The sequence below is a fragment of the Petaurus breviceps genome, unplaced genomic scaffold (assembly GCF_028583685.1).
Source record: "Petaurus breviceps papuanus isolate PSGF00001 unplaced genomic scaffold, PetGlider_PUasm1.0 225, whole genome shotgun sequence".
NCBI classification, from domain to species: Eukaryota; Metazoa; Chordata; class Mammalia; order Diprotodontia; family Petauridae; genus Petaurus; species Petaurus breviceps.
The window spans coordinates 206,849-232,753 of record NW_027185889.1 but is presented as its reverse complement, the minus strand read 5'-3'; the positions used below and the strand labels follow the sequence as shown (position 1 = coordinate 232,753).

General features: G+C 36.6%; 1 protein-coding gene across 2 annotated transcripts in view; it reads right to left on the bottom strand.

The window, feature by feature from the left end:
* Positions 1-4,990: 4,990 nt before the first annotated feature.
* Positions 4,991-25,905, bottom strand: part of METTL25 (methyltransferase like 25) — a 151,679-nt gene continuing 130,764 nt past the window's right edge. The window contains exons 9-12 of one of the 2 annotated variants that reach the window (XM_069095093.1): positions 23,120-23,213; positions 8,240-8,314; positions 7,608-7,679; positions 5,011-6,349 (exon numbers count right to left, since the gene is read on the bottom strand). In XM_069095093.1, coding sequence (XP_068951194.1) covers positions 6,233-6,349; positions 7,608-7,679; positions 8,240-8,314; positions 23,120-23,213 — 358 coding nt within the window. In that variant the 3' untranslated portion in view covers positions 5,011-6,232. Of the gene's footprint in view, positions 6,350-7,607; positions 7,680-8,239; positions 8,315-23,119; positions 23,214-25,905 lie in introns of both variants that reach the window. The other variant, XM_069095094.1, reaches the window with a different exon arrangement.

Sequence of the window (25,905 nt, the reverse complement as noted above, 5' to 3'; positions counted from 1 at the left end):
CTGGGTGATCCTGGGCTTGTCACTTCACCTCAATTCGTTTCAGTTGCTTCATCTGTAAAATAAGGATAATGATAGCACCGACTTCCCAGGGTTTTTGTGAAGAGCAGATGAGATTATAAAGTGCTTAATACAGTGCCTGACACATAATAAATTCTATATAAATGTTAGCTATTCAGGTAAAATAAATTACCTTCCATCCTGTTCTCTACTGACTTGTTTCTGTGCCCATGCCTATAAGGTTGCCTATATCTGGAATATTCTCCATATGTTAATGTCAATTTCTTTCTTAGGAGGACCAGCTCAGATGTGACCTCATATTTGTAGCTTTGTGTGTCAACTACTACCAACCAGGAGGAAAAAGATCTTTTCCTAAAATTTCTCATAACACATACCCTATTTTTTCTCTGCATTTATTTCATTTTCCCTTATTTCACCATTAGTTGTGTGTCATATAGTAGTTTTAATACAAGCTAGTTGATTGGTTGACATATATTGCATCGAAAGGCATTATTCTGAGAAAGGATCTATGGGTTTTTATCACATTGCCAAAGAGGTTTATGACACAAAAAAATATCAAAGACGCCCAAGGAGACTACAAGCTTTTTGAGGGAAGGGTCTCTATCAGAACTAGCTTGGGATTCCTAGCACAATGCCTCACGTAGTCATTTATGAAATCTTTGTCGAGTTGTATTGATTCTTTGTAACCTCAGGGTCTAACATTGTACACTGCATACAGTTAATGTGCAGTTAAGTGTTTATTGAATTAAATAAACCACCAAATTAAAAAGGAAAGTATTATTTAGTAATACAAATTAACCTTAAACTACAAGCCAAAACGATGCCAAATTTGAATGTGTATCCAGTATTTTGATTCACTTCTAAATACAGGCAGTCCACAACTTACGCGACTTTTGGATTTTATTCCAAAAAATTTATTTTTATGTCAATTCGGAACTCAGAACATCTTTTTCCCATAGAAACAAAGTTATAAAAGTTCCCACGCCAAACAAATAAAAAATTCAATTCAACCTATACAGTTGAACTGTGGAACTGGTTGGTGCTTAGTATTCTTGAACCCATGAACTTTTTACCTAGGCAAAGAGGACTACCATGTTTCCTCGATAATAAGACACTGTCTTATTATTTTTTTTGGAAAGAAAAACACCAGAGGGCTTATTTTCAGGGGAGGGCTTATGTTGTCCTGCCTCAGCTCTCCTCCACGGCACTGCTCTCAATGGCGCCAGCAAGCAAATCACTGGGGAAGAATAGGATGACGTGCTCACTGCTGCAGCTCTGATTGGATGCAGCTTGGAGCACGGCGTGCGTTTCACGGGGGGGAGGGACGGTGCATACAGAGGGTACTGTAATGTAGCATGTAGCGCAGGGGATCACCTTCACTACAGTAGCAATCTCAATAGGGCTTATTTTCGGGGGAGGGCTTATTTTAGAGGAATCTTACACAGTAAGGGGAGGGCTTATTATCGGGGAAACACGGTAGGAGTTTAAAGAACAGATAGATACTGGGTAGAGACTCGGTAGAATGAGCTTTGCTCATGATGGCAGTAGAATGCTCCAAGAGCAAAGGGGTAGGTGAAGGAACTAAAGGTCTGAGGACTTTGTGTAGCTCGCTCTAGTCCTCAGAGGAAATGGTGAAAGCCACTGAAAAGCAGGCTTGCACAATAACTCTTTTCCAAAAATCATTTGTAAGTTCATTAGTCAGGGGTTATCTGTTACAAATTTATTTCTAATTTTTATCATGTAGACTTTTTTTTTCTTGCTTGGAAAAAATATGCAGAAAGTGTGGATTTTTAAATGGCTCACTACATAGCTGGTTTGATAAAGAATTAGCTATGATCATGGATGAAGCATTAAGCATTTAATATATGCAAAATGCTGAACTAAACACTAGAGATATAAAGAGAAAAGCAAGGTTCTCCTTGTTCTCCAGGGGCTCACATTTTAATTGGAGAGACAATATTAAGCAACACTTAATCTTCATTCCAAGTCTCATAATTTTGGATTATGTAAAAACTTTGCTCAATGCTAGTAAGTTATACATCCACAATCTTTTTTTTTTTTTAAATCCTGGTCAGACTGTTGGACTTAAATGTTATGTGGGGGGGGGAGGGGGGAAGCCATCCTTAGGCAACCTAAAAACTGTTTCACTCTTTGACATAACTCTGACATTTGACTCTTCAATGTCATAATATTCAGTATTCCTTTGGAGATCAGGAAGACTCATCTTCCTGAATTCAAATCTGTCCTCAGACATGTGAGATCTGGGTGACATTAGGCAAGTCATTTCACCCTCTTTGTCTCAGTTCTTCATCTATAAAATGGGCTAGAGAAGGAAATGACAAACCAGTCCAGTATCTTTGTCAGGAAGACCCCAAATGGCTTCATGAAGAGTCAGACACAATTGAAATGACTGAACAACAACAAACAAGAGGGAGAGGTGATTTCAACTTGACAAAAGAGCCATGGTTATGTTAATGGAAAGATATGATGTGTAGGGATTTGAAGTGAGAATCTAAGCCACTTCATTTTCACTTATTGGTGAATATTGTATGAATATAGGGGCTTTAACCAGGGAAGGAGCTGAAAGGTTTACCCAGATGGAAGTTGCCTAGAATATAAAAGGCCTTATACCATTTCTAAGACATTCTACAGGAAAAGAGAGGGTGGCTTTCCTTGGTGAAAAACATAGTAAAGTGAAGTAGTTGTCCCAACTTGAATAAGATGTGAAGCTATTTGATAAGAACATCATCTTAGTCTTTATATCTCCCCCTGTGCCTAGCACATAAGGCATTCAAATGAATATTTATGGAATGGATGGTTAATTTTTAAAATACACTGAAGTGCTTGTTTTGTTCCATAAATTTAAAATAAAATTTAAAAATGATTTTTAAAAATACACTAAAAAGAAACATGCTATCTTTAGAATGTGGCAAATTTCTTTTGCCCTTTGCTGGCTGTAATTGCAAATGCCACATTTTCTCTTGATGTTGAGCACACCAGAAGAATCCAAGTCAGGTTTGATTTGATAATAATAACAATAATAACAACAACAGCAGCATATGTATAGTACTTAAAGGTTCGTAAAGTGGTTTTTAAAAAAATATATAGTCTTATTTTTTTGGAAGCAATCAAGGTTAAGTGACTAGTCCAGGGTGTAATGTAATGCCAAGGAAAGGCAACTTCCCAAGGTTCAAAATAGCAGCATAGGTGCTCTCCATTTTATTCAGTGTCAAATTAAGAACAGAGAAGGTCAAAACATGACATCATTCAAAATACAGCATTTACTAAGGGTGATTAAATAATCTCCAAGGACTACCCCACCCCAGGACCTTACATTCATTCAATCAATTACAAAGTCCCTCTTCTAAATACTACTCCACCCCTAGGCTGTACCTTCATTTAGTCCATCACAAAGCCCCTCTTCTCAAATGGAGATTAGTTTCCAATCATTAAGTAAAGTACATTCATTTGTTCAATCATAGAACACAAAAAGGTCAAAAGTTCCCCACCCTTGGATCACAATGAATCCCGAGTTACAAAAAGTTTAAGCACAGCACTTAATACCCAAATGGAGGTCTTTTCTTCATCTTGACATGAGGCAAGTTCTCAGCAATCTTTGTTCCTGGGGAGACAAAGCTTAGCAAGGCCACAAGATACATTGCCAGTCCCTTCATTAATTCATCCTCTGTCTGCAGAACAGTCCTAGAACCCCTGAAAACATTAGCAAAACCCTCTCCCAGGATTTCTGTAAACATACAAGAAAATTCCTTCTTCAGGGCTTCTGAACCAACAGAAAGGTTCCCAGACCCCTGCAACAACAGCACTGTCCTTCACCAGTGGACAGTATTCATTCTGTCTGCAGGACAGTCTCCAGACCCCTGCAACAACAGCACTGTCCTTCACCAGTGGACAGTATTCACTCTCTGTCTGCAGGACAGTCTCAGGAGCTCTTAGCCAACAGCCAGGTTCCAGGACTTCTTCAACAGGACTGTCTTTCACCAGTGGACAAATCTGGCAAAACAACATCAAAACAGACAGACAAAGTACCAGCAAAACAGCCATGTCTCCTCAGTTCTTGGCAGCTCCGGGGGCAGGTCTCAAAAGTCCAGGGCAATTCAAAGTGGCCCTCAGCAATCCTCTCAGTCTCTCTCTGCCTCCACGAGGGTGCTGCTTCCAAAAAGTTCTTCTGCCTCTCTCTTGTCTCTCCAAATCTACGTCACCAGCTCCTCCCAGTTCAGGACTCTTTTCATATCAACAAGTCCATCCCACAGGTGGGATTAACAAGCTCTGGGTTTTAACACAGTCAATTTGAAAACCAAGCCAATACAGGGGGATTTTTATATTCCATTACTATCACACAGGGTCACACAGATAGTAAATGTCCGAGGTTGGATTTGAACCCTCATACTCCTGACTCCCGGGCCAGTGTTCTATCCACTGTACCACCTAGCTGTGCCATTTCATCTGATTTTTAAAATTCAACTACAAATGCACAAATGTGCTTGCTCTTCCAAAGTATGACTTTTCTATGTGATTTTAAGCTCCTTGAGAGCAGGTACTGTCTCATTTAAATTTAAGAAAAATGGCTTTTCAGTATTGCCTTAAGTAAGTCTTTTCAAATGAGCATCAGTGGGGATATTTCTACGAAGCTAATGTCTTTCATAAGCAATGGAAACCTGAGCATTTTTCTGATAATTACAGTAAGTTATTACTTATGCTAACACAAACAATAAAGATAATATCATATTCCTGAAATATCACTTTTGCTTAAAGAACTATTTTTCCATTGCTATCACTTTGAAATGACATCTCCCCCTTGTAACATAATTTAAGCAAAACAAACCAACACACTATATCTGAGAACGCATGCCTTATTCTGCATCCGTAGCCCACTACTTCACTCCTGAGAGAAAGGAAGCATGTTTCAACACTAGGCCTTGGAAGCCAAAAATATTTGTTGCATTGAAGACAGTAGTAACGTCAGTCCTGTTTTTATTTATTTTTATATAACATGTTGTCCTTTTTCTTTTCTTGGTTTTGTATACTTTACTTTGTATCATTTCATACAGGACTTTCCAATTTTTTTTTCTGAATTCTTCATGTTTGTCATTCCTTATGGCACAGTAATATTCCACTCCACTTCTAAATACTACAATTTGTTCAGTCATTCCCCAAATGATAGGTACTCACTTTGTACCACAAAAAGTGCTCCTATAAATATTTCTGCACATGTCTCTCTTCTGTCTTTGACTTTTATGGGATATCTGCCCAGTAGCTGCACAGCTGAGTCAAAGGACAGGTAGAATTTAGTGATTTTTATAGCATGGTTCCAAATTGTTTTCCCAAATGGAAGGACCAATTTACAGGCCTATCAACAGCACACAGTGTGCTTGTCATTCCATAACCTTTGCAACAACCACCAATTTGTTTTCTTTTGGTCTTTGCTAACTGTTGAGTCACTCTTTGCTTCACCTGATCCACTATAATTAGGAGAGGCCTCATAATGCTAAAGATAGATAATACACTATTAAAAATTAGATATATACCCAAGAAACCTCTGAGGGACAGACTGATTTTTAACAAATATGGATAATTACCTTCATTATGAGCTCCTTTAGAACAAAGACTGTTTTTGCCTTTCTTTGTATCTCCAGTGTTTGTACTTAATAAATTCTTGTTGATTAATTACCTCATATAGTTGAGATTTAAAGAATGAAAATTTATAATCTATAATCTAAAAATGTTATCCATCTTCCATATCTAGTCTACTGCCTAAGTACATATATACTTTTAATGTAGATTTTCCCTACTGGAAGTTTTCAAAATCCTACTGAAGTGTGGGAGAAAATGCTGGATATCTGAATCATTCTATTAATGTCATTTTGCTGTTTTTAAGTCATTGAAAAAGCCAAAATTTTAACACGGAAAATATTCAGGGCCTGAAAATACTGAAAATTGGGATAACATTATAATATCGTATTACCATATAGCTTCTAGGTCAGCAAAGTCAATTAACCCATTAGCAGACTCAGGGTAGAGAAGGCAAAGGATTAACAATAGAAAACTGGAATCCTATTTTTTCATGATTTATTTATTATTCATTAAACAAAAATCCATACAGAAATCATCACTGGCAGCTGTTATTATTAATATCAAACTACAAAGAGATGGTTAGAAAAGCAATCATTGCATCAAGTCTCCAGCCTGGTTCCATCTAACAACTTGCTTCAACTTGAAAGCATGGCTGTTTCTTCAGAGCAGTAACAGCATAGCATCTGGGGGATTTCACAGGATCAAATAACTTCACAAGTGCAGACCAGGCAATGTTGTCCTGTAAATTGATATGAGCTTTAGCTATATAACAATGTATTGACTAAAAAAGGAAATAATGGAGCATGCATGTATTTCTGTAATGTAAAAACAAGACATACAGAATTTCACAAAAAAGAGAAAAAGTCTTCCTTGACTAATATAGAGTTGCATCATAAAGTATACAAAGCAACTGCAATAAAAATAAAGATACTTGTGACTTAAAGTAATTATTTCTTATTTATTAACTGGAGATATTTTACATTGCCCACACAAGTGGATAGAAATCTCTTCTAGAAACTGCAAGAGAAAAATGAGTGTTTCTTATTACTTCTAAAAATTAACTTTCAATCTGGCAGTCTTTAGCCCATAGCATTCTGACCAACTATTAAGCCTAAGTCAATGGAAAGAGTTGTGAAAAGGAAAATGAGTGCTCAACAGAGGAGACATGATCTTCCCTGCACCCACCCTCCATTTTGAGAATCAAAGATATTCTTTGATTTGCAGTTGGCTGGCAGCTGAGAAAAATATATCATTATTTAAATATTTTAAAATGGCCTTTTCCATAAAAATACCAGTTAGAACAAAAGCAAACATTTATTACAATCCTTTTGTTCCAAGTAGGCTGTCGTAGAGAAGAAAGCAAAGCTCTCCTTATGATAAAGTGTAACTGTTAAAATGAAGGGTTTATAGTCGAAAAACAGGGCTGTTCCCATGAATGTGTTTAATTTAAACAGGTCACAAAACTTTATTTTGACCATAGACCAGAGCAGAAGCTGCAAAACCACTACCCTCAAAGCTAACCAAAAGGGCCATTTTCCCCCCATTCAAACAAGAACCATACAATTATGATTTACTAAAAAAAAGAATCGCCATCAACACTACTTAGAAGGGTATTAATACCCTGCAAAGTATGCAAGTAGAGAAATTCAAATAAATGTGCTAATCCGTGTGAAATGGAGTTTATAAAGGGTATCTTCTGTCTAGCCTTTACCAATTTTAGCCACACAATGTCTCAGTATACAGTGCTTTAGTGTATTTACTGTTTAGTGACTAGTAATTACCATACAATTACAAGAACATAAACTTTACTATCGCGGCTTTGCTACAAACAACATCTGTTGTACATATGTTGAAAAAGATGGAATGAATACTTAAACTTTTCAAATATGATGAGAATAATTGTACTGCTAGTTTTAGAAGGCACCCCTTTAGCAATTAAGCAGATAACTGATTCAATTAAGATATTTTTCAGATAGTTTAAAAAAGTGCAAAAATACCTGTTCTTTAAGATAGCAAAGTCGATCCATAAGTATCAAACTCTCTATACAAGGAGCCAAAACCACTTTCAACTAAAAGAAAGATTGGATATAATTATAATTGTTGGCCAAACAGTAGAATGAAAAACTTTTCCTTTTTACTTGTCCTGTTGAAGAAAATACTGATGAAAAATGACAGGTCTAGTTATCTATCCAGATATGGCAAATGCCCATCATACAAAAGAAAAAAGGAGGGATCAACAGTCTTCTGAAGAAAGAAACAGGGCAAATGTATACTATTCACATTGCTTTGAAGTATCATCGTCCCACAGGATATGACAGGAAGAATTTACAGGGCACTAGGAATGAAATTCATTAAAAGGAATGTGCGTGAAATAAGTGCCTCAAGACAAACATGGGCTCAAAGAACACTACTATTTCTGCACATTTATGAAGTTCCTTATAAGGAAGCTTCCATGTGTTCTCTTTTTATTTTACTGACACTTACTATAGTTCTGAAATAGGACATGCTCCAACTCAATGTTCTTTTAGAATCAGGGTATCACAAAGTAAGTTAGCTGGCCCCATCTGTCACAGAGTGTTTATTCCAGACTGTGACGTGCACGCGCCTTCCTGCGGATTCTGTGATTTACCATATTAAATGCTTCCAGCTCCTTCCTTCTAGGCTTGTACTTCTCATAGTACTCCATTATCATTTTTTCTGTAAGCTACAAAATAAAAGATAGAAAGAAAATTTCATAGATGTGAAAAACAGTTGTGATGTTAAGTGGCTGGAGTGATTCCTAAAACAAAAACAGGCATATGCGATTAAAAAATGTAAGACTGAATGATGATTCTTAAAAAATCTAAAAAATAACAGCGCCTTCCCCTCTAAAGGTACCTTGTATTTGCTTAGTACATATTTTATATACACCTACATATGTACATGTTTATTCTCTCATTAGAATGTAAGGTTCTTAAAGGTAGGAGCTTTTTTCATCTTTTCTTTGAATTTCCAAACACTTAACAAACTCTCTGACAAAGAGCACAGTATCTTCCACAGAATAGATGCTTAATAAATGCTTGTTGACTTGACATTATAAGTGCTCAATAAACATTTGTTGATTAATTGGCTTATGAGACAATTAAATATATTTTTTAATTGCTGTCACTTCGCTTTCCATTGACTCAGCTCTACCCTTAAACAGAACTCCCCCTTGTAACAAAAAAGTACCATTAAGAAAAGAAACCAGCACATTGGTCATGCTGTACTCTGTACATTCGGTCCATCATAGTCCTCTCTGCCAAGAGGCATTAGGCAATTCAGCTTAACAAATCTTTTTAATCTTCTGCAATGATACAAAACATTCAGGATAAAAGCATCCATTCATTATTCCTTACTTTGATTTCAAAATCAGAGTTGGAAGGGTCCTTAGAAGGCACCTTGTCCAACCCAAACATGACTGACATTCCTCTTTAAACCAAAAAGACATGCAGACTTTGTTTGGAAATATATCATTTCATTATTGTACATACTCCTTCTTCCAATGAATCCTTTTATGCCTATCTTAAAATACTATTTAATTTCAATCACAATGATTCAGTTCCTATTCTGGGTCATCTTCATCATGACCTACAATCACTTCACTCCTTAGTACTTTTCCAGACTTTCATCCCCCACTCTCCTCCCTTCCTCAGCTTGTTTCCTTGGTGAAACAGTTCCACTATACACTATCCTTTTCTCTAGGGTTCTTTACTCTTCTTATTTTATTGTCTATCTTGGCCCAGTAAGCACCACCCTTGGATTACTCCCACCATCTGCTGCCTTCACTTCTACTAGAGGAAATTATGAAGCTAATGGTCCATTATAAATTTATGTTACTTAATTTCAACTTGGCCCTTACCATGGCAAGGCAATCTTTTACATCTCCCTAACTGAATCACTATCCCATTCATCCTAAAAGGTTTTCCAAACATTTCTATCCCTATTCAAACCTCTATGGCTACCTTCCCCAATCCTCTCAGTTTTGTACCTTGCCTCATATTTCACTGAAAGAACTGAGGCCATTCACCAAGAGCTCCATCTTTTCTCTTCAGACTCGTATCACTGTCTTGCTTTCTACCACTATAATCTTCTTTCACTCCTGCCTCATGTGAGAGGTGACCATTCTCTTTGCTAATACAAATCACTCTATGTACATAAGGGATCTCTTTCCATACTGTCTGCTCCAGTAAGTGTCCCCACAACACCCTCAACTGCAGTAATCTTGAATATTTTCCTGTGTGCTTGTTAATTCCCTGCTGGTGCAAAAATGTCAATGTCTCTTTAAACTGCAAAAACACTCACTGTTCATCCAAGTGAGTAATCGTATATCTTTCCTCTCTCTTGGAGCTAAACTCCTTGAGGTTGTTTTTTTTTTTAATAACTGGTGCCTCCATATCCTTTCCTCTCATTCTTCTTAACCTTCTGAAGTCTGACATTAAATTTCATTCATATAGAGCCACTTTCTTAAGTGACAAATCTAATGGCCTTTTCTTGATCTTTATCCCGATTGATTTCTTTGCAGCCTTTGACACTACTGATCACCCTCTTCTCCTAGATTTTTTCTTCTTTCTAGGTTTTAATGACACTGCTCTTTCCAGGTTTTCCTCCTTTCAGATTGTTTCCTGAGTTTCCTTTGCTGGATCCTCATAGAGATTTTGCTCGTTAACTATGGGTATCCTAAGAGATTCTGTTCTGGGCTCTTCTCAGTTCTCCCCCTGTACTACTAAGCTTAGGATCACATCAGCACTCATGCATGTCTATGCAGATGATTCTCATGTGAATTTATCCAGCCCTAACCTCTCTGCTGACTTTTACTCTCATATATAGAACAGTCTATTGAACATCTAAAATTCAATGTCTTGCAGACATCTTAAACTCAGCATGTCCAAACTTTTCCCTCTTTCTAACTTCCTTATTACTATTGAGAGCACTATTATTCCTCCATTCACCCAAGATGGCAACCTACATATCATCCCATGCTTCCCATTCTTTCTCATTTTCCATATCCAATATGTTGCCATGTCCTGATGAATCTATCTTGCAATCTTTCCTGTATAAAAGCTCTTAAATCCTCTAACACTGCCATCCTGATTCAGGCTCTGACATCTCCTGACACCTGGGAGTATTGTAATATCCTGCTGCATAGCGTCCCTGCCTCATTTCTCTCCACTAGTCCACCCTCCAAGTGATCTCATTCATTTGATCATAAGATCACAGAACTAGAGCTGTATGAGACATTGGGGAGCATCCAATTTAACTATTTGTATATATGGGGAAACTAAGTCCCCAGGAGTTTACAAGAATGGGAGAGAGACGGAGAAGAGAGGGAAGGAGAGAGGGAGAGAGAGGGAGGAGGGAGATTAAGATTGATTTCTCTGTACCAAGGAAATACTTGAAATAATGGATACGTGAATGAGAACTGTCAATGGAGAGGGTTTAGAAAGAGAAGAGTGCCGAAGACATAAACTTGGGTAATTCCTACCCATTAGGAATGAGTGAAGAGCAATAAGAGAACCAGGAGAGTGTAAAGTCTCAGGAAGGTAAAAGAGCCTAGAGGGTAGATAGGAAGGAGGTGGACACTAGCCTGAAATGCTGTAGAGAGGTTTAAGATGAAGACTGAAAGGACCATAGGCTTTGCCAATCATAAATACAGCTGTGATTTTTCAGAAAGCTCTTTGAGTAGATGTAAGGGTTATGGGATTTAAAGATCTTCCATGCCCCATTGGACTTGCTGACGTAGCAGGAAGGGGCAGAGCAAGAGGAAGCGGAAGCCAAGCTAGAGTTCCTGCGGTGGCTAGCAGTGGCGGCCACGGCGGCAGCAGTAGCAGAAGCAGTGGCGGCGGCAGCGCAAAGCCCTTTTTGAGTCAGCCAGAATTTCTGCTAAGGACTCCTGCTGAGGACTGCCAGGGGCCGGAGCTGCTGGGAGCGCGCTTCCTGGACGCTGGGTGGTTGCTGTGAGTGGGGAGAGGAGGACCTTTGCCTGAGGTAGCCTGTTCTGTTTTAAAGGCTTGAGAATGTGGGTGCTTTCTACTTTATCTACCTGTGCCAATTTCATAACTACTCTAATGGCTTTCACTTTCTGGTTTTGGGACTCAGTCTTTTGGTATTTTAATAAATTTTCTAGCTTATTCCCCCATATGGCAAGCTTGATGTATTTTGTGATGGATAATTATATCAGCATATCTGTAATTTCCATAGGCATTGTGAATATGGCATTGCTGATATGGTAGAACAGTGGAAAAACTAGATTACACAGTCAAGAATAGTATAGATGGTGAAGAATTAAGAGGCATTATTGAGAGAAAATATCTCTAAAATAGTTTGGCAGTGTAGGTGAAGGTTATTATGTAATGATTAGTAGGTGAGAAGAAGGTCAAAGAAAGTTTTTTTTTTAGAAAATTAGGATGGAAGGGCCCTGAGCACATGTGTAAACATTTGGGAAGGACAAGCAGAAAAAGTGGGATTAAAGACATATTTAAGAGGGAGGGGATTATTATGCAGGAAGGATGGGCAGGAGGTGTGAAGAGATGAGATGAAAAATACAGCTAGAAGGATGAGGTCTTACAGGAGGCAGACACATCTCCCAATACAGAAGGTAAGAAGAAAGTAAGTGATGATAATGAGTTCTGAAGATTGAAAAAGAGTGGAGGAAATTGCCTACCATAAAATGACCTTAATTTTTATCAGTTAAGAAGGAGTTTCTAAGTGTGGAAGGTTAGGGTAGGGTTACAGGCTTGAGAAAAGTGGAAACATTTTGGAACAATCCTCACATTCTATGAGCAGAAGAATTAACAAAAGTGGCTTATTCAAGTAATAATGGCTTGAAGTAATGTTATTTTTATGGAATTAAATGTGTTTTCCCCCTTTTATTGTTGAAAGTACTGTACTGATTAAAATAAGTTGACATAAGAAGCTTTTGTTTTTCCTTTCCTGAATAAGAAAAAAGTCATAACCTGTTTTTCTCTTTCATTTCTCCTTATTCTTTCAATGACATTATTTTAACATTATATTATTTCCTAAGATTATTGGCTACCATAAGGACATCTGTAAACAATGTAGTTAGTTGAGAGAAAGAGATGATAATTTTGATATGCAAAATGTTTATTCTCTTTGGAGTAGCTGCATGCTTGATGATTGTTTTTCTATTCTTTAAAGGAAAAAAAATCTAACTTTTTATGTATTTGCCATTAAACAAGTAGTGTATTTGCAAAAATCGTATTTGATGCATGACTTTTGATTGCTTAATTTAAGTTCAGTATTAATTTTCTGGACTTTCAGGATATAAACCATATATTTTTTATTAGACTGGACAATTAAGGATGAATTTGTTGGCCATAGCAACAGATGAAACAAAGAAAAATACAAACTGATCCTCAATTCTGTGCTGCCCCTTTCCATTTTTATTGTAATGGGGACACAGTGGAGAATAATACTTTTTTATGTTTTATAAACATTAAGGCATCACAGTGTAATGGATAGGAGGCTGGAATTGGAGTCAGGAGGACCTGGGTTCAAAATCTGCCTCCAATATACTGGTTGCATGGCAAGTTACTTAATCTTTTGAGTGCTGCAGGCAACCAGCTAAGACTAAATTTCTGAGAATATTGTGACCTGCACTGGTAGAGATTTTCTCATGGGCAGTTCCTTAAACCATTAAAACCAGTCTTCTCTCATCCTAGAAACATTATCTTTGATGTTATTACTCTAAATATGCAATCTTTGTCCAAATGACAAGTGGTCATCCCATGGAGGAACTAAGCATATTAATTGGGACATTTTTTTTTTTTTTGCTATAAATGAAACCAGAAGAAAGAAAGAAGCTATTGCTCAATGGAAGGAGAGCTCAGAGGTCCTCTTTGGAGAGGCAGATAAAGGACTTGGCAGAGTTGATTTAACCATTTATGGGACATTTGGGCATCTACTATAGATATGCTTGTGTTTGCAAAAAAAAAAGTCACTATGACAATAATTGTAGCTCATACACCAACATCTGTTGTAGAGAACAAAGAGATAGAATAAATCTATGAAGACTTTGATAAGACCCTCCTTATTCTTTGATATTTAGTAACTTCAGTGAAAAACTGGGAATTAGAGAAGAGGATCAGAGATATACTGGAAAATACAGATAAAGAATAAGGAATGAGAAGCCAAAGATTTGTAGATTACAAAGAAGCCTCACCCCTACATATCACATGGGTTTTCTTTAAAGAACAAGTGGGAAGGCAAGCAGTAAAAGAATAAACAATGTAATGAATTATATTTTAAGACTTCTTACTGATATCATTCCTTAGTCAGCTGTCAGTGTACAATCAGGCCACCAAATGGTTAGAATAAAAAGAAAAGATAGGTACACACAAATAAATGTGATCAAAGGCAGTAGAATAACTATAAATGAGGGGCCACTAGGTGGCGCAGTGAACAGAGCACCTGCCCCAAAGTCAGGAGGACCTGAGTTTAAATGCAGCCTCAGACACTTGACACACTTACTAGCCATGTGACTTTGGGCAAGTCACTTAACCCCAATGGCCCTCCCAAAAAGCAAAAAAACCCAAACCAAAACAACAACAAAATAACTACAAATGAGAGACAGAGGTATAGGCAAAGAGCCATGGGAAATTTGGGATTAGTTTTCACAAAAGTAACAAGTGATTCCTTTATTAGGCAGAAGGCTGGCCAGGATGACCTCTTCACATGGGTAGTTTCTAAGGACTCTATAACAATTCCAAAAGCCTAGCAAACTAGTGTAATGTAACCATTGTCACCTATGCCTTGAGGTTGCTATTTGGTGAACTGTCAAAGATGGAGGAAGAGAGAACACTGAGCAAAAGCACTAAGTGAGGTGTACAGAGCAAATGAATGTTTAATAACCCTTATCTCAAGTGATTATTAGGTGATAATCTGTTCTTTCTTTCTATCATCATATCTTGTTTTATTATCATTCTTTCTTAATTTTTCTGATAAATTCTCCTGTGAGTCTATGAATCCTTCTTCCCTTTTGTTTTTGCTTACTTTTTATGAATCCGTAATAAAAGGAAATCTCAAAGAAATAGAAAAACACAAAAATTAGGTGTTTACAGACTGATGAATAGTATTCACAGACATATTTATTTGTTTGTTGGTTTAGAGCACCGGTTCTTAAGATTACTGCGTGCATCATGGACCCATGTGGCAATGTCTGATGAAGCCTGTGGGCTCTTTCTCAGAAAAATGTTTTCACAAAATCAAAGGAAATGCTAAATTTCATTTAGATTTTAGGGAAAATAAAGATATAATGTTTTTTCCCATCCAAGTTCACTACTGAATTCTATCTATAGACCCCTGGGGTTTACATGGTACCCAAGTAATCTCGGATTTAGGGAAAGACCACAGGGACAAGAGACAGGAGACCTAGTCATTAACTGGACTTATGATTTGGGGGAATTCACTTCTTCTCTTTCTTAGGGTCTATCTACAAAATGGGAATAATACCTGTCCTACCTACCTCAGAGTTTTATTATATCATATAATATGTTGTATAGGAAAGGATTTTGAAAAAGTATAGCATAATATAATGCTGTAAAATATTAGGTAATGTTACTATTATTATTAGCATTACTTTTTTGTTCAATTACTTTTGGTTTACCTTGTGAAACAGAAAACCCTGGGTACTTCATTGGTACCTAGAGAATATTAAAAGACAGGGACTGGACTTGTAGAAAGGTGATGAAGTAAGCTCCTATCAAAAAAGAGTGACACTAACTGCAGTTTATAACCTTAGAGAAATGTCTAGAGCTGTGAGAGGTCATTTAGGAGTGGGGAACCTGTGGCCTTAAGGTCACATGTGGCCCTCTAGGTCCTCAAGTGCGACCCTTTGAATGAATTCAAATGTCACAGAAAAAAATCCCCTTAATAAAAGGATTTGTTTGGTAAAACTTGGACTCAGTCAAAAGGCTGTACCCAAGGACCTAGAAGGCCACATGTGGCCTCAAGGCCGCAGGTTTCCCACCCCTGGACTAAATGAAGTGACCAGGGTCATATAGCCAGTATATATCGGAGGAAAGACTTGAGCCCAGATCTTCCCAACTTCAAAGTCATCTCTGTAACCATACATCACACTGCTCATCATGAAACTTAAAAAGATCTCAAAAAAAAGATCTCTAAAAAGTTGACCCTCTGGAGAGGATCCACATGTCAATGTAGAGCAAAACTGTAGAGAATCAGAAGGTGTGAATGGATCTGGGCTAAAAGAAGACATATCCATGGATGTGATGAAGGAGTTTAGAGAAAAAATAATAATAATTATAGCTCAAATTACCTTGAAGCTTTAATTACTTTCTACATAAGCCTAGCAAGTAATTGTGCTAGCTGTATCACTGTATTCTATAGAATACGAAACTAAGTCTTATAGAGGTTAAATGACTTGTACATCGTTGTACAAGATCCAAGGGAAAGGCCAGAGCTGAAACTGGTACACAGACGGATTCTTAAGTCCTGTGATTTTTCTAGTACAGCTGTAGCTCTATCTTGTGAAGAATTTACATTCTAGCTTAGAAGAGATGTTCAGGTCAGCCAAAAATTACTGAGTGTTATCTAAGTATCAGACACTGTGTTGGGTGCTGATTTTACACAGAAGGACAGGAACAGGATCCTGCCTTAAAGGAACTCACTATATGCAAACAAGATCTATACAAGAGAAACAGGAAGTAAACAGAGAGAGAAGGCTTGGCAGTGGGGAGGAACATTAAAGACATCGTTCAAAAGGTGGGATTTAAACTGCATCTCAAAGCAAGCCAAGGCAGCCAGAGGGTAGAGAGGTCAGGAAGGAGAACATTCCAGGTATGGAGCCAGTCAATGAAAAGGCATGGAGTCAGAACACAGAGTATCATGCATGAGGTACAGCAAGAAGGCCAATGACATTGGATCATGAAGTACATGGATAGGAGAAATAATAAAAGTAACTAACAAAAATAACATTAGCTCACATTTATATTGTACTTTAAGGTATGCAAAGAGCTATACAAATATTATTTGGAAGGGAGATGGTATTATCTGTATTTTAAAGATAAGGAAATGCTGGCAAACAGGGGTTAAGTATAATTTATTTGCTCAGGGTCACACTGCTAGTTAAGAATCTAAGGCAAGATTTGAATTCAAGTCTTCCTGTCTTCACTGCAACATCTAGCAGTGTAAGAAGACTGAAGAATAGTACAAAAAAGGACAAAATGAAGATTGTGGAAGAGAAAAAAAACAGATTTCAGAGAAAGATTATGGGTTAACACAGGCAGGAATAGGTTCTAGAATACAGTTTAGTGTATATATATGTGTGTGTGTTTACACATATATACACATACACACATTTTATTTAGATAAAGTTTATATAGATATATCTGTTATTTATGTGTTTATATACATACACATACATATGCATGTATACACACTGTGTGTAGAAATAACTTTCATAAGCATATGTATATCTCAATCAACTTTTGTCTGCTTATACCATAGAAATTGAAAGTAGTTATTTGAGATCATGATGCTTCTCAGACCACCTATGTAATTTGTAACAAACTTGTAGGCTTATAAGGTATGAACTTTCTGAGACAGAGAATTCTCACTGGTTATGAAATTAATGCTAACAGAGAGGAAACAATTTGTATTTTAACTCAGACCCTTGGAAAAATCACCCCAACAATTCTGTCTGAAAGTGCCTGTAGGTGCCTAGAGATAAGTCGCACAGGAAATAACAGAAGATAATGAAGAATTCTGTAACCTCTTAAAGAGCACTCAGAAAAGAACAGTGATGATTTGTAATTAATGACAATAAGAGCATAAAATTATTGTTTAGCAGAGTAGTGGTACAAGTTGGGCTAGATAGCCTCTCTGGTCCCTTCCAATTCTGAGATCCTATGTTAATTGTTTACTTGATTTCCTTCTTCCAATACTACTCAATGACAAATATTCTAACCCTTACTGACCTCCCTCCAAAAAAAAAAGATGAAAGACTTTCTAGGGAAGGAGGGAGACTTATGAGGAAGAAAGGAAGGAAAAGAACAAGATACACAGAGAATGAGACAGAGAAAGGCGGGGAGAGAGAGAAGAGAAGGGGTAAGGGAAAGAGGTAAAAGGGAGAAAGGAAAAGGGAGAGAGAAAGGAGTCAGGGAAAGAGGGAGGAAGGAGAGACAGAGAGAGAGAGAGAGAATAAGAAAGAATGAGATCCTGAGATTTAATAAATATTTTGAAAAGCAAAACACACTGGTTCAGGAACAAGAAAAGTGCAAACTGAAAGGATGTTCTCTGACTTTTTCCCCCAGATACCAAAGAGATTCACAGAAGAAAAACACTGAGGAGCAATTACTTTAGTTATGTGTCTATATAATATGTATAATATATTTCTATATGTCTATTGATAATATGAGAGGAATTATGAAGACTTTGTGATTAGAATTAAGTATTATCAAGTTTTAAAATTTTATCACAAGAAGGAATTCCTTTATCAGAATAACACTAAAAAGGACTGCAGTAGTTTTATTCTGAGAAGGTCAGTTTGTACAAAATAAGGTATATTTGGTAACATACTGCCATGGCACATAGTTAGTATCCTGAAATATGTACAATTAGATTTAAGTTCTCCTCTGGAGTCTAAAATACTTTTTTTTTTAACAATTCATAACAGTATCCAATTACTGAAGCAGACAATTCAGTCAAAAGATTAAAAAATGAGGGAATTCATTAAATATGGGCCATTTAAAGTATCAATTTGCCTATTTCTAAAAATACATTCTTAAAAGACATATTTTTCCCCAGAATTTTCTATTTATTAATTATTAGTGAGGTCATTTAAAACAGCAATATTTTAGATGACTGTTTAAAAAAATTGGATTTATGATGAAAATGTTGGCAATCCCTCTGTCTGGTATCCAAATGGAACTGCTGGAATGACAAATGCTCTATCTAAGTGAGAAGGCCCAAGGCTGTCTTTCATAAATGAATTTAGGACTTGTCACGTTGGACTCCTCTTTGAGGTTGGACATCAGTCATATGTAAATCTAGCACATGTGGAGTTGGCCTACTCAGAATGATAACAATTTGTCTGAGAATGTTCTGTTTTACTTGACATGTCTTCAAGTAATTTTTTCAGGGCAAAGAACCTGTCCAGAAGCACGTTAGAAGATTTCTAGACACTTCCCATGATTACATAATTTTGAATGTTAATGTTCACTGCAGGATCAGAAACACACTGATATATATTTGTTCAACAAAGATTCATTTGTATAAATGTAATAGTTTGTAAATATTAGGAAGCTATAACATCAAGTTAATCAAAAAGCTTCTGAAGGCATATTGTCATCTTCAATGATTAGAAACACATGTGAGCAATGATGTAATTTAGTTTATGCATAAAACTAGATTATAGAATCTATTTTCAGTTGTCTGTGGTTAAAATGTTCCCTACTAGACTAAAATGACAAGGATTGGGACAAATAAAATGGATATGAAATGAAGCTGAGTTCTATTCAAGAATTCCATGTATTCCTGACCATTTACCTAGTTTACCTGTCTTTTTTTTCTATTCTCTCTCTGTACTTGCCTATTTCCTTTCACTCGCTCATTTTTCAATATCTACATTTTATCTCCATCTTTTCATCCTTACTCTTCCTGTTTCCTTTTGTTTTCCTTCATGTTTCTGTAACCATTTCCTCCCTAAATCAGGGGTTCTTAAATGTTGGGGATCTTCTCACAACAATGTTTCTAAATGCCTAAAATGAAATAGAGGGTGCTTTTTTGGAGGGCAATTGGGGTTAAGTGACTTGCCCAAGGTCACACAGCTAGTTTTTGTATTAAGTGTCTGAGGCTCAACCTGAACCCAAGTCCTCCTGACTCCAGGGCTGGTGCTCTATTCACTGTGCCACAGCTACTTAGCAGCCCCTGAAATACAGAGGATTACAGAGGAAATCAATATATGGGAAGTTATCAGAATCTTAAAAAACAAAAACAAATTCTTAGATCCGGGGTTAAGAAAACTCTGCTCTAAAGAAATAAAATAGAACCACCAGCAAAATCAGTGAAAGGCTCAGGCTACCGTTGCTATATAACCTGATGATATTTCACTTAAGACTTTTTCTTCACATGGCAGTATATGCTTTCAAGAAATTATTCTTTATACCCAACTACATGTAGTCTTATCTTACCTTTTTCATTTCTCCTAATATTTTACTAAATGTACTATGTAAAATATTTCTGTTCCTCTAAGGTTTATATATTATGGCTAAAGAGAAGCTAAAATATTTGAGGAAATACAACTACTATGGGTGCTTCTTGTGATATATGAAAATCTTTATTTAGGCTTATTAGAATACAGATCTAGAGCTTTGTAATGGCAAGTACAGAAGTGGTTCACACCTTGTTCCAGCTATTGAATTAACACCTTGTTTCAGTCTGTTAAGAAACAGAATGTGTGAACTCCACAACTTGTGAACTCTTGGGAAGGAGCTAATAACTATATAAGGAGAGCCCCAGGGCTAGAGACAGCAGGAGCTGAAAGGAAGACTCTTGTGGTGGCAGAGTCAAGAAAGAGAAAACTTGTGGTGTCCAGGCACTCTGTTTATCTGCTCTGTCTGTGTTGTTGTTTGTTTATGATACTTTGTACAGAAGCACTGGGACCTTATTGGAAGCCCTGAAAGAGGATTTTCTGGTTGTATGTGTATAGAAATCCTGGAGGAAGGTTTTGGAGATCCAGGGACTTTACTGATGATTTGTGCTGACCTCATAGACCTTGTTTGTGGGTCTGTGTTGATTTCTATGTTTATGATCTGTGTTGAGTTCTCAGACCTTGTTTGGGGATCTGAGTTGATTTCACAGGCACATAGTGAATTGATGATGGTGCCGGCAATGTATATGAATTTGTGGCTCTGTTAAGCTTTGTCTTCCCAGAAACAGGAATTGTGAAGGACTTGAGGTGGACTGGACACTGTGAGCTTCAATAAGGAATGGGAACTGGACGAAGAACTGGACAAGGAGCTGGACAAGGAATGGGGAGCTGCCTGCCTTTGAACCCAGGTGACAGTTGTAGCTGGGACCATGGGAGAAGAACCATGGAAACTAAGAGCCAGCCTTGAGTCAAGGTGAAAGAAGACTTTACTTGGATATTGTGTACTGACTGAGAAAATTGTGATTTACTTGTGACTAAGGGGTGGATGGCCTGTGTATTTTCCACTATCCCTTAAGAGGGTATTGAGTAGTGACTAATGACTAAGTAGTGACTTATGACTGAATAGTGACTGATGATTGAATAGTGACTAATTTGTAACTTAGTGTGCCCCATGAGTGGAGAACTTTGACTATTGTATTTTGTGACCCTTAAGGAGGCAGCCTCCTTAAGGATGATTGAAATGATTGAGTTTCTAAATGATTGTACTTTGTTGAAAACTATTGTGACCACTTTGGTGAAAACTATGTGGTCATTTTAGTGATAAGTCATTGTGAATGCTGTATTTTGATTTTCTGTAATAAGTTGTAACACTGTGAATGCTGTACCTTGATTCTCTGTGAAGGTTTTCTTCCCATTTGTTATTGAATAATAGAGTGTTCATTATACTATGTAATCAGAACCTTAAAAGCTGTTCACAGTAGCATTCTTCTGGAAAGCTGCTCGTGCATGGCATTACAAGCTTAGAGATCATCTGCCCCTGGCTATTGATGAACTATGGCTCATAAGGGCCAAATCCAGCTCATTTCTGTTTTTTATTTTTAAATACAATTTTATTTAGACTTATTAAAGCTTTAAATAAGTTTTATTTATTCTCTTACAAATCATATAAAAACAAGCTGCAGAGGGGTTTGGTACATAGTCATTGTTTTCTGATCTATTTCTAGCCCAATCCTCATATTTTATAGAAGAAAAAAATGAGGCCCAGAAAGTTTAAGTGACTTGCCCAAAACCATACAAGTACTTATTAGCAGAGAGGATTTGAACCCAGATCTTCAGATTCAATCTAGTATTTTCTCCAATGAACTAAAATCACAGACATTAAGGAGTGATATTAGCACAAATAATGTTGTATGAGATTCACTTAATTAGTAAATTCCACTCATGAAATTAAGCATTTTTTATAAAGAGAATGAACTGCCTAGGAAGCTCCCTCCCCATTAATGATTTGATTAAGACAGAGTACATCAGGGCTATCTGTCAGGGTTACAGAAGATGAAATTCTTTTACTGGGTTAGATGCTGAAATAATTGGTCTCTAGGTTCTTTCCATCTCTTAGATTCTAGTAGATGATTACCAAAATTTCCAGGTAATTCCATTTTTCATCAGCAGTTCTCTCTTTCAAATCCATGAAATATCCTACTCAGTGCCAGATGGTCACACCCCTTTCCACTTTTCAGCTTCCTTTTGTGTAGTTTTCCCTATACATAATGGTAAGCTCCTTGAGGGCAGGGAGTATCTTTCTTTTTCTTATTTGTAACCCTAATGCTTAGCACAGTTCCCTGCACATAGTTTAGTACATGATAAATATTTATTGATTTGAACTGAAAATTAACCATACTGTTCTATAAAGAAAGGGGCTTTTTGAGGTAGATGGGCTGTGCCAATTGGACATGAGATATTTATTATAAAAGAAATTACTTCCAAGCACAGACTGTACCAAATATATTTTACATAATTCCCTACTCTACTTTCGATGAGTATTTGGAAACACACCTAAAAAATCAAAAACATGAACCCATTCTCTATAGCTCTGTTATTTCTTAACTTCTTGTTGTCACAAAACAATTTTTCATTTCCTTTAAGAATTTTCTCTGATCTTTAGAATCAAAAAGTCTCAGAGAAGGCAGGGACCTCAAGGAAGATTTCTTTCAACCCAGACCTGGGCAAGAATCATTTCCCAGGACAACAATTTATTTTATATGATATTTCAAATATGTTTTAACATTCCTGCTACAGAACAAGATGTATCTGGTAGATGGAACAGTGCCTTACTTTTCCTATGCTAGAATAAGCAATCCTATCTACCAACCTTTTTTTGGCTATCACAAAACTACTGAACCTTTCATGTAGTTTTAAATTCCTAGGATTCTCTCATTTAAAGCCAAATTAATTAACTAACTAGGTAATTAATTAACTTGGTTTTTTAGAGGGAAGAAATTTCAGCTCTTAAATAAAATATACAAAAATAAAACAATTTCTGTACATTTAAAATAGAAAAATTTCAAAGTTAAATCAATTCCTACTTAATTTACTTCTATTTCTCTTTTTCATTCACAAACATGGTATAATTATGATACAAGACTTAGTTTCTTTTTAGCTATGTAAACAAAAAGGGGAGTCCTTTGAATGTTCACAGGATGGCACACTGTCTCTAACAGAAGAGGCTATAGTTTGTTCTTGACACAACTTAATGTTTCTCATAAAGACCACGGGCGGAAAATAGAAGCAAAATGCTCTGTGACACCTTACTTCATTCATTGTCTTGTAATTCAGTAAAACACTGGATAATCAGATACCAACCTTGGAGTCATCTAATTCAAGCTTCTTCAGAGATTTTCTGACATAATCCAAAAAGGAAGTAGACTTGGAATAAACTTTACCAACACGTTTATCACTGAAAGACAAAATTGAATCATCTTGTACTTTTTCCACTGTAATATATACATGTTTTATATTCAACCAACAAACATTTATTGAGCTAGATGAAAGTATAAACTTCAAATATGATCTAACATAGTAATAGTCTCAATTAAACAATTTTTTAATTATATGTTACATATTTTAAAATTGCTTTTAGTTATCTTTTTAAAATACTACAATAGAAGATAAGTAATACTGGACAAAACCATTTATATCTAATAACTTATTCTAACAAAAATCTAATATTTTCTGGGAATAATTGTCTTTCAGGAATTTCCATTCTGTTACAAAACAGAATTTACTGGTTCAACTCACAGTGCTTATTTCATCACAACACCTGCAAATAGTGGCAAGAATTCAATACATATGACAAGAACTTTTTCAATGTCTACAATTGATCAAGTCCCATATGCAGAGTTTGGGCTTACTGATCTTACTATGTGTGCTCTGAAGGTGTGTGTGTGTGTGTGTGTGTATGAAATGGAATAATTAAGTTTCCTTATTTAAATGGTACAATTCCAGAATGTAACCCCCTGTAATTTGGGCTATAGTTTCAGAAATATAATCTAACTATAGAGATGGAAGCTCAGATCACTGTCATAACCACCAAATGCCCTTAACAAGAGCTAACTTGGATTTGGAATTGTGTTGTGACAATGTATGCTCATGCTTAATCATGAAGTCTTATCGATTATTCCTTTGTACTATTTTTTTTTTTTTGCTTTTTGGAGGGCAATTGGGGTTAAGTGACTTGCCCAAAGTCACACAGCTAGTTTTTTGTGTTAAGAGTCTGAGGCCGCATTTGAACTCAGATCCTCCTGACTCCAGGGCAGGTGCTCTAATCACTGCACCATCTAGTCACCCCTGTACTATTTCTTAGATCCATTCCTTTTTACTCCCACTTCCACGACCCTAATGGTGAAATGCTTTTGTCATCTTGTGCTTGGGTTATTTCTCCTAACTGGCTATGCAGCCTCTGGATTATTCATTCTGCATATCTGTGCAATATCTGTATCGGTTTACTAGATGAAGGACTATAATACTAAGTGTGAGTTGAAGAGCTGGGTGACAAGTAAAGTAAGTCTTTTTAAAACACAATATCCATGTTATTTCCTGGCTATTTTTTCCCCAATGGTATGGAAAGAGTATGACATTTAAGTGCTTTATCCTCTTAATTCAAGGTCTTTTAGAATTTGGGATTCGCTAGCCCTTTCTAATTTTCTTTGTGACTATATTTATACATGAGATATGTAGTCCAGTCAAACCCATTGTACCCTGCATACATTGCATATCCCTATATTCCTACCTATGTTTTTGTATCGTGCTGTGATCACTGCTTGTGACTCATCTTTTCTCTGCCTGACCTAGCTGAATCCTAGGTAATGGCATACCTCCTCTAGAATACCTTCCCTGACCACACCAGTCCATGGCAATCTTTTTCTCTGATTCCTTCGCACTGAGTTATTTTTCTACGCTTGGATCTCCACAATCAGAGAGCTTCATGATAGTAAGGGCTCAGTCTTAGGTTTGTCTGTATTCCCCAACAGTGCCTAGCAAATAACAGATGAACAAATCAAAGAATTGGCAAGTTTGGGAGGAGGATTGGATTTGAAGTTAGAGGAACCAGGTTCAAACTCTAGCTCTGCTACCTTGTGACCTTGAGCAAGTTACTTAAACTTGCAAGGCTTCAATCTCCCATCTCTAAAATGGGGAGTGGAAGTGGATTACATGGTCTCTAATGTCCTTTCTAGAACTAAATATATAATTCTAAGGATTCATCTTAGAAGTCATCTTCTAAGTCACCATGTAAGTCAATGTATGAATCCTTTGGTCATTTAGTCTCCTTTTGAACACATTTAGGGATGGGAATCCCATACTCTTTGAGGCAGCCCAGTCTGGCATTGGACAGTTGTCATGTTTAGGAAGTTTTCTTCTATTGTAATTTTGCCCTCTATCAATTATCCTTTAGTCCTTTAAATCTAAGAAGAAGGTTAACTTACTTTTGTCCATAACAACTTAAACTATTTAAAGATAGTTATCATGATGCCTTCTCTTCTCTATGTTAAACATTTCTTGTTCTCTCAGAGATCCTTATGGGACATGGTTTCACTTTTCTTCTCCTTTAAAATGCAAACCAGATTGCCAAAGTCCTTCCTTAAATGGCGAGTCCAGGGCCAGACACAATACTTCAGATGTGGTTTGAATAGGGCAAGGTCCAGTGGGAATTGTACTACCCTTTCTCTGCACACTATAATTTTATTAATGTTCTTTAAGGTCAAATTAATTTTTCCCCCTATACCAGACTACAGACAACTACGAAGTTTTAGTTCAACTCCCAGTCCTTTTCCATATAATCAGTGTTATAACCACATCTACATCCTGTATTTATGCAGATGATTTAAAAAAAACCCAAGTATGGAACTTTCCATTTTTCCTATTAAATTCATTTTGTTAGCTTCAGAGCACCATGCCAAGAAGATGAAAGCTTTTGGCATTTTTATTCTGTTATTTCATGTAAAAGTTCCCTACCCCTCCTAACTTCATTGTATTTCCAGATCTGATTGCAACATTTTCTCTTCTCTATTATTTCTTAGCTATTTTACTCATCATCTACTTGTTCAACTCACACCCAGCATTACACAGTATTATCTTACATGCCTTCATCT